This window comes from Dermacentor silvarum, chromosome 9 (genome assembly GCF_013339745.2).
Source record: "Dermacentor silvarum isolate Dsil-2018 chromosome 9, BIME_Dsil_1.4, whole genome shotgun sequence".
Taxonomy (NCBI): domain Eukaryota; kingdom Metazoa; phylum Arthropoda; class Arachnida; order Ixodida; family Ixodidae; genus Dermacentor; species Dermacentor silvarum.
This window is the reverse complement of record NC_051162.1, coordinates 96,145,623-96,155,089: the sequence shown is the minus strand read 5'-3', so window position 1 is coordinate 96,155,089 and position 9,467 is coordinate 96,145,623. Positions and strand designations below refer to the sequence as shown.

Here is a 9,467-nt window from a genome sequence, read left to right as displayed (position 1 = left end):
TGTACATTGTCTCATCTTTGCAGTATATAGATGTGTATCATTTGCAGTATAGATTTGTATAAAGATGTGGAATACTAAGATAATGTCCAGTAGCCGGGCAAGTTAATTTGAATTTGTGATATGTAGTCAGCCTCTACAATCTGCAAGAGTATGTTTATCCAGGCCAATTAGTCACATGGGATCCCAATTATGTGAAGGAAACTTACAGAATAAAAATAGGTTGGAGGGCATAAGGTCAGCATTACCAAGTCATGACTGGCAGCTTACCGCTATACTTACCGCTAACAGAAGCTGTACAATCACTACATTTTCCCATTACTAATATAAGGTGCAGAACCTTGGAAGTTAACAAGTGCGAGAAGTTAACGACCATGGAGTAAGCAATGGAATAAAAATAAGTTGAATATTAAGAGACTGAAAGACAGTGGTGTGTACAAGACATTAAGGAGCAGTAACCAACATTCTAGTTGAGATTATGGGAAAGCAATGGAGTTGAGCAAGTCATGTAATGCAGTGGGCAGATACCTGCTGGCCTACTAGAATTACAGGATGGGTAGTGCAGGACAGCAGAGAACTAAGTAGCATGATGGAATGAGGATAATTGCAGGCGTGGAGTCTGCTAATAGAAGACAAGTAATTGGGGATCATTACGAGAGGCCTTCATCCTGCAGTGAGCCATTATTTACAAGCAAGGAGTCTGCTGATGCAAGACAATTGGAGATGCTTATGAGAGGCCTTCATCCTGTAGTGAATCATTGTAATGTCACTGGATCTGTGAAAAATTACGTGCTGACATGACCCAGAATCTTAACTACTGTAGTCTGGCGACACCTGCTTGAAAGTTGTCCGAGTAGCACCAAATGCTTGGCAGTGGTAAGCACGCTTGCTATGTACTTAATTTTGTGCTTATGGTTACTCAGCAAAGTTGAATACAGTCTAGCCTGAATAATGTCTACAGTCGAACCTGGATAAAGCGAAATTATTCTTCATATTTAACATGCCAAACATGCTGACCGGTACTTACGTAAGAGAGCTCCATATGATGAACTGGACATTGGATATGTGGAACTTCCGGGCGTCCATTGACTGCTATAAAGCCGCCTAATTGCATGCCATTCTAAGTGACTAAGAAACAATGCAAGGCACAGTTAAAAATTACCACGCATTGTTTTGGCATCAATTAAATGGGTTTCTTGCTTGTTATATTTCTCTATTGTAGCAGATAACAAATGCATATGTGCCAAATGCACCACAAAAGTTTATTTAGGTTCGGTACCTGATATAGTCAACTGTTTTTATTGCATGAGCCTGTTCATTATAACCAAGTTAGACAGTACTGTTGGATCACTTTCAGGTTTCGTTTTAGATAATATTTCAAAATACTTAATACTTTCAGAATACTTAAGATATCAATACATGGAGTACTTAGCCCCACTCTTTTTCATACCAAAGTGCATTCGTACGATTTTTTTTTTTCATATGCAATCACACACATGTACAGTCAACCAGAAAGTAATACGAACCATGAAATCTGAGAAAAAGCTGAATATCTCCGCAGCCTCACAATGCAACCTGGTATTTTCATTTAGGGGCTTGACTAGAATATGCTATCAACATTGTCGTATACGGTTTTTCTGGATACAGCTACCGGCTGCTCTGGAATTGAACATTTTCTGAGACCCCATGGTCGGTAAACTTTTGTGTTTGACTGTACGTATGTCGTCTAGCCTGTACAAATGTATTTTTCAAGTCAATGATGCGCATACATTAATGATACTGTTACCTATCGCTGAACACAATTCTGTATGCGTCATTGGTTATGCAAACGTCTGCTCAACTTTTGCAGTACGTTGATGATGTTCTGTTGTCTACAAGGACCTGCATAGGCACACTCAAGCTTTTTGCGTAGTGAAGTGCCCAATACTTAGTTGAAAAATTGATAATACAGTTCTGATTTATTTTAAAACTTGAAATGTATACGTATATTTCCTTTTCTACGAAGAACGAATCTCGCGCCGCGCGCAATATTACGCGACCGCCCCAGTAACGTGCGTCTCGGCCGCCGTTAGGCGCTCGGGTCGCTGGGTCGGGCGTCCTCGGCACGGAAGAGCACGGCTTCCATGCCGACCAATCGGCCGGGCAGCGTGCCCCAGCGCTCCCAGCACAGCTCTTGGTCTTCGTGGTGGTGCCCCGCGCAGCCTGCTCGCATCACCAGCATGTCCGCGCGGGTGCCGGCACCGTCCTGGCGGTCCGTGCATCCGCCTATGGCGTACGCGTCCGTGTCTGCAAGGAAGAGGGCACAGTGTTCCAGACTCGCATGGCAATCGCAAACCAGCAACGAAGTGGTACGACCGCAACAGCTGTGTTTTCATTTCGCGATATATTGGCTGGCGCAGACAATTGATCTATCACGTGCGGCACGTTGCAAACGGAGCCAAGTGTGGCGCGACTGCCTCGCTAATCGGCAGATCGCGAAAGGCAGCGCGTGGGTTATGCGTGGTCGCGATTCACAGCAGCCGCCGCAGACAGACATACCTCCGCTCATGCAGCGCTTTGTTTTCATATATGTTATCGTTGGACGCGCTCGCCGCATGCCATCGGTGAACAGACGACGGCGCGCTACTCTGGCGCCGTCGGGCACTACGCCTTTCTTCTCACGCTTTCTCCATACCCTCCTCCCCCGCTTTCCGCCTCATGGCACCGCTGTACCCTCCTCCTCCGCTTTCCTCCTCGCGCTCTCCGCTATCGCCGTCTTTCATCTTCCGCTCCGCGTTCGATTGCATCCTTCGTTATGCTCGTTCGCTCGGTTACGAGGGACAACGCCAACGCTCGCCTCAGAAACGGGCGTCAAAAATTAAGAGCTGCGCGCTAAAACGCAGGCGGCAGAAAGCGCGCCGCGAAAAAGGGCTTGCGGCAACGCTTTCATGCCGCGGAGCGAATTGAATACAACGGGTCTCGGAGCCATTTTTGCGGCGTGCCGCTCGCCGCTGGTCGGGGAGGCCAATGAGCAGCGGCCGATTCATTCACGTGGGCAAGCGCCGCGACGAACTATACTACCTTTCTCGGGTTCGCGCAGTAGTAATCCCAGCACTTATATACCAGTTGCGAGCATATCTCTCACACGCTTGCCGTGGCGATAAAGACGCCCGCAATCGTGGCCATTACGTGATTTGTCACGAGTTTTTTTATCATTCCCGCCAGCAAGTTCAGGGTCGCATCTTCCATATGCGTGCTTGGCGATCCTGCCATATCTGTTTTATATCTGTATGCTTCGGCTGCGTTGTCCGGTGTCCTCAGAATGCAACAGCGATGACGTCACTTTTTGCCATGTGTATGAGGCTTTGTTCGTACCTTTGCGTAGCAGTGAATGAAAAACCCCTTTTAACAGCGGAGCTGTTTAAGTAGGGAGCATACATGCAAAAACAGCGCTTGCTTGTAGGCTCCCTATGTTTAAGCTCTTCGTTGCGCCGCGTAGCGTAGACCTGAAACTGCGCCTGGCGATGACGTCACCCCGCGTTGCCTAGCAACAACTTGGAACATCTGCGCCTCGCTCCTCCGCCGCCGCGCCAGCTGCTACGACTGCGCATCTCCATCCGTCTAGCTATTACGTCACTTCGCGTCGCCTAGCAACCACCTGGCATAGCCGCTCCCCCGCTTCGCCTAGGTACACTGTACTAGAATACCGAAGTATTCTAGTACACTGTAGCCGAGGTATGCCATCGCTTCGCCAAGCTCTTCACGCCACCCTTCCCAGCTACCACGCACATGCTTCGCCTAGCTACAGCGTACTTGAATAGCCCACGTGGCCTAGCCACAGACATCGCGCGCCCGTCGAGGGATCACGTGACCTGACCAGAACTCCGGCTCCCGCCCTCCCGCCAAAACTTCCTCCCTCCGCCGGGTAGACGGAGCCAAAATCCGTGACGTCACGTCGCGCAAACACGGTTCGCGGGCTGTGTGGGCTTTGTCTGGCTGTGCCCGGCAAGTGTGGAGGCGGGAGCTTAGTCCTGACGTCACCGGGAGATAAAAGCTCGGAGCCGCCGCGATGGCGGCAGAACTCTCGTTGACTCTATGGCGAGTACATGTAGCCTTGACCCATGACCAAAGAAGGTCCGGACACCCGAAGAAGCCGCCGCTCATCTTGAAGCTCGTCGCGCGGCCAAGCGAGAATCTGCGCTAGGGTGGCTAGAATTCTAGCCACCCTATCTGCGCGTCGGCGGCGAGCCGATTCGGAATACGTACCGTGCCTAGCAGCACTTAGCATTTCCCAGCAAAACTTAGCCAAGCCTAGTAAAACCTGGAAGAAGCTAGGTCGATCACCAGCTCTGCTGTTTACTCCAGCCTTGCACCACTAGTGCAAGCTCCCCACATTTTTTTTATTCTTTCATGGCGCTCGTGCTCCTTATCTCTCGTATGCTTTCTTCTTTCAGCACGCCTTATATATTGCGATCCTAACTATGCAGCTAGATATGCATATCTAGATGGTTGGAAGTCGGTGCAGCGTATGCGTACCACGCGTTTTCGAGCTGTGCTATAACTGCTGCAGAAATGTCTTACGAACAGCACTTTGCTGAACCTAAGTGACTTTGGAAATGATACTCTGAAACTTTCGCAGAGCATGTTTCAAAACTGGTGCTATATGTGGTCTACGATTGTAATGTTACTTGAAATGCAGTCCTGAGCAGTCGTCAAATGCGGTTTCGATTCGACAATTCCAGGTAAGTCATTCAACGTGCGGTGGGAAGTAAACGAAGAAACGCTCGGCGTAGTTAGATTTAGGCGCGTGCATATTGAAGAACGCCAGCTGCATGGTCAAAATTAATACAAGACTACAAGTTCCCCCAAAATGGCGTGCACCAATACGGTGTTTTGACACGTAAAACCTCAGAATAATTTTTTTTCATTTAGTGTTAACAGTGTATTTTTGATTATCGCAAAATTGCAAAAAATCTGCTGCCCCCCCCCCCCCCCCCCCCCAAGAAAAGAAAGTCATTGACATAGTCATAAACACTGATGAATTTTCCTATTTAAGCAACTCTAAATGGCATGATAGCTGAGCGCGCCTTTTGCGTCGACGTTGGATGCATTCCTCTTGAAACGAGAATACGTGTTATTTTGTACGTGGGTATAACCTCGGCGCCGTCCACGCCTATAGCAAAAATTGTGGTGCGACGCCGTGTGGAAGTACGCGTACGTGCCTCTTTCCTTTATCTAGGCTTAGCGGTTACTCTGCGCATGCGTGCTTTGATAAAGGGCATATATGTGGTACAATTTTCAGGGTAACGAGGACCTTGTGCCTTCGCTTGCTTTCTTAGAAAGATCAGATTACCCGTGTTCTTTGGATCCGTGCTGAATTTATAACCTCAAAATCTGAGTGCGAACGCCGAATTTCAGCTGTCATCGTTCGATGTTGTGCAAGTATATCAGCAAGGTAAGAGCCCCCTACACACGCTGCTGGAAAATTTATTGCTATATCGTCAGCCGGCACGGACCCTAGACATAAGCCACGTTAGCTTATATTACATAGTTCCAGAGCGCCTGCGTTATCTAAAATTTACGCTGAGCAGCAGAAGAGAGCGCCAATCTTTCCTTTTCTCACACCGAACCGCTTTTCCTCTAAAATTTACTCAAAACTTCTAGCGACAATTTTTAGCGACCTTTCAGCAAAATTTAGCGGAAATTTAGCCACGTTTTTGTCTCAGTTTAGCGACACGCTTAAAAAAAAAAACCATTTGGTAACACTGGTTCGCACACGTCGCAAGAGTAGGCAAACGTGCTGCCGGTGAGCTTTCTCGCGAACTGCGTCGACGACCCAAGGAATGTCGAACGGCGCGCGCGCCGTGACGTTGCCGCTTCCGGCGATGACGGCGGCAGTGCCGCCGATGCCCCTGCGAGTGCCGCTTCTCCCGACGACGACGCTGCCGTCGTTGAAGTTGCCGCGCCGCCGCCGCTTCTGCGACTTCCTCGGTTGCCGCGAGTCGGCGCCACTTGACTGCCCCTGCTCGTTCCCGAACGATGCGTCCCTCCCGTCGCCTGCGTTGTGCAGTCGCCGCTCGGGACGTCCATTTTATACTCGTCAGCCAATCGCGGATTCACGCGCTGCGAGTCAGTTTTGAACCGCGCGGTATTCTTCCAAGACGCTGTTTTCAGTTATGTGCCGGGAACCTTCGCTGCTACGGAAGAAAATTAGGGCCAACAGTTCCCTCTCTTGAATGTCGCGCGCACATCCAAAGCGCCGGTACGTCATCAGAGCTACGTCACGAATTAGAGAGTATTTTCGAGTGTTTTGGCCGTTCATGGGCGGAGAAAGACCGTGACGTCACACACGAACTTGCCCGCGCTGCGACTTCGGTGTAAAATTCGAAGAAATATTAGAAAGAAATGCGACGATTTCGCGTAAAGCTGCAAACTAATACGTCATATTTGTCCGCTTCAGACGACATGAAAGAGAGTGCTTGTACGGTACGTGCAGGTGAGTGATAAAGGTGAGTGAGAGTTACTGCGCCAGCAATGAGCCTGGGAAAACACACGTCCCGTACATATAACCAATTCTGTACATTGCAGATGGCAGACAGACAAAAAACTAAAGAGAAAAAAAAAATAAGGCAGACAGCGTGAACGCTGTACTCGAGTCATCCGCGCTGCACAAAATGACAAGCGTTGCCGGCAGGTTTTCTCCGTGCTTTCTACACCGATATTATTACTATTTTGTTACCTTTGTGTGTTGCCGGTGTTTCTCAAGAATCGTACAACTGCCCATGACCGTTGTTCTATACGCTACTAATGATTGCTGTCCCCTCCTTGTAACACTGTAGTAGAAAGCCTAGAAAGAGTAAGTTAATGGTTCGTTAAAAGGTCACGCCTGAAAGTTTTCTTTCCGTTTTTTGCAGACACTTGCTCGCTTTAGTTTTAGTAAAATCGAGCAAGTAGTAACGTTTTAATGAAATCGAACTTTCTCGTTTTAGTAAAATCGAATATACAGCTATCGCTTCTATCGCGACTATACTTTTGAAGATTTACTTCTTCAACAGCGTATAAAACGACGGCGACATAAGAAAAGAGATCACACACCTCAAAGGGCTGATTAACAAATTGGAGGGTTTATTGCGAAGACAGCAGTAAGAAATAGAAAAACCAATGATAAAACATGTGCAGTATTGCGCGCCGATTCTTTCATTCACAGTCAAGGTCTGCCATTTTTTTTTTAGTTAGAGCTGAATATGGGTGCTCTCAAACGCATATGTTTCATCTTGCGACAATGTTTCTTGTAGTCGTGTCACGTTAATTAATTTTCCTCTTTATTTTTGCTGTTTTCGCAATAAGCTCTCCAAATTGTTAGTCAGTGCTTCATGGTAAGTATTCTATTTTCTTCCGTCATCGTTTTATGCGCTGTTTTAGAGCGCCGCTCTTAGGGACCCGTGCTTGCTGTGAGCGTCGGCGCCCTCAGCGTAACCGAGCGAAGGAGCACAGCGGGGGATGAAAGACAGCGATAGCGAAGAGAGCGCAAGACGGGCGCTGCGGCGACGATGGCTAAGAGATGGCGCCAGAGCAGCGCGTATTGTAGGGAGCCTACATGCAAGCGCTGTTTTAGGGTGGCGACAACACCAAAACTGTGATCGCTATTTACCGCCAAATTTGGTGGGTAACCATTTTGGTCACCAGTCTTTCTGCCTTTCTTTTTGTCATGCTCTGATGTACAAATGTTGGCACGCGATCTATTAAATTCTTTATTTTTCCTCAGTGCGCACAAGAAACCTGCATACATCATTACTATATATAGTTGCCTTTTCGTGTTATTTGAACACATCAAACTTACTTTAATATTGCATGTCGTGCGACACATATGAAGCAACAAGTTATAAGGCACGATGGCGTGCTCGTGGTAGTATTATCTCACGCCAAGAATGTGAACTGCATTAAGCATTGTCGTTGCCTTCCAGTTGTGCATAATATATAAAGGGTGTTTTTCGAAGTGTGCTGTAATAAAGACTGTCCTTACTAGTCTGTTTAACTAAAAGGTAGACGTGCCGTGTACGGCGCTCAGACGCGCCATTTGTCTCCAAAGTTTATTAAAAGAAGTTAATTAATTTTACGTCACCAAAGGTTGCGGGAAATGTGGTCTGTCAGCTGGTCTTTCGCCATTTTGTGCCCCAGATTTAACCCGCCAATTTAGCTGGTGGCGGCAAGTGCCCTTACAAAGGCTGTCACCACCCTAAAACGGCGTTGCATGTAGGCTCCCTAGCGTATTGCCTGTATGGAAACAAAGCGCTGCATGAGCGGATGTCTGTCAGCTGCGGCTGCTGTGAATCGCGGCCACGCGTCACCCACGCGCTGCCTCTCGCGATCTCCCGATCAGCGAGGCAGTCGCGCCACACTTCGCTCCGTTTGCAACGTGCCGCACGAGCCACCCAACATATCGCGAAATGAAAACACGTATACAGTTGTGCTCGAAATTCGCATTAGGGAGTATCGTAATCGTCGGTGAACTTTTTTTACCTTCAAAATCATTGTTTTCTACGGGCACGTGTATATATGGTTGTACGTGGTGAGCTGGGACGCATTTCAGATTAGACCTCCTTCAATAAATATGACATGCGAGATAAGATTTAGTGAATTTCCTTCGTCACTGTACTGAAGCGATGACAGATTAGTTACGTTCGGTTCGACAAGTTGCTGTCTTCTCTTCGTGCGTTTCAGCCTAGCAAAATGATGCATTCATCTAATCATGAACTATGCGTAAACGCATAGCTTACAAAATTGGGTATTTCAGTGCAGCACATTCTGCTCGTTGATTAACAATGTCGCATTTCACGTTTGTCGAACACAAACACACTCTAATGTCTTCGCACCCAGTTTGCACGTTCACACCCTATTTGATGTGTAATAAAAAAGTGCTATTTTGACGAACACCCTATATAACGAGAAAAAGGGGTGCTATAATGGTGCTATATGGACGCACCTAAAGTCTGGAGCACCATTTATACACTCGATCATTTGCGCCCCGTACTCACCGATGGCGACCAACAGTGCCGAGTGAACCCGGAACGGCATCGGGCACAGTTTGGTCCACGTGACATCCGCGCCCGGATGCTTGAGCAGGAGCACGTCGTCGAGGCTACGAAAGCCCGAGGGGCCATACGTGGCGCCCCCTACGACGAGCACAGCGCCGTTGGCCAGCACTGTCATGGAGGACGACAGGCGAGCCGATGGGAGCCTCGGGAAGCGATGGTCGCTGACGAGGTGTTCGGGTCTGCACAATGCATAACCAATGCATAATCTAACCTAACCTAAGCTAACCAGGCAGAACGTTGAGTTTCCAACAAAAATAAATAGAGCTACGGCGCTGAGAACGTTGGGCTACCACGGGAATGCATTGGGTAGTAGATGGATTTTCCCTGATTTTTGTTCTTGTTGCTCCAGGCATTCTTATGGCGTTACTTATTAGGCACTTATCTTTCTAAATTTCC

At 48.0% G+C, this 9,467-nt stretch overlaps 1 protein-coding gene across 1 annotated transcript; it reads right to left on the bottom strand.

The window, feature by feature from the left end:
• Positions 1-115: 115 nt before the first annotated feature.
• Positions 116-9,195, bottom strand: LOC119463755 (uncharacterized). Its single transcript, XM_037724582.2, has 2 exons — positions 9,012-9,195; positions 116-2,283 (listed from the first exon to the last, which is right to left on the bottom strand). The coding sequence occupies exons 1-2, from the start codon at positions 9,184-9,186 to the stop codon at positions 2,066-2,068; spliced, it is 393 nt and encodes a 130-aa protein (XP_037580510.1). The 5' UTR covers positions 9,187-9,195; the 3' UTR covers positions 116-2,065.
• Between the last annotated feature and the right edge of the window lie 272 nt (positions 9,196-9,467).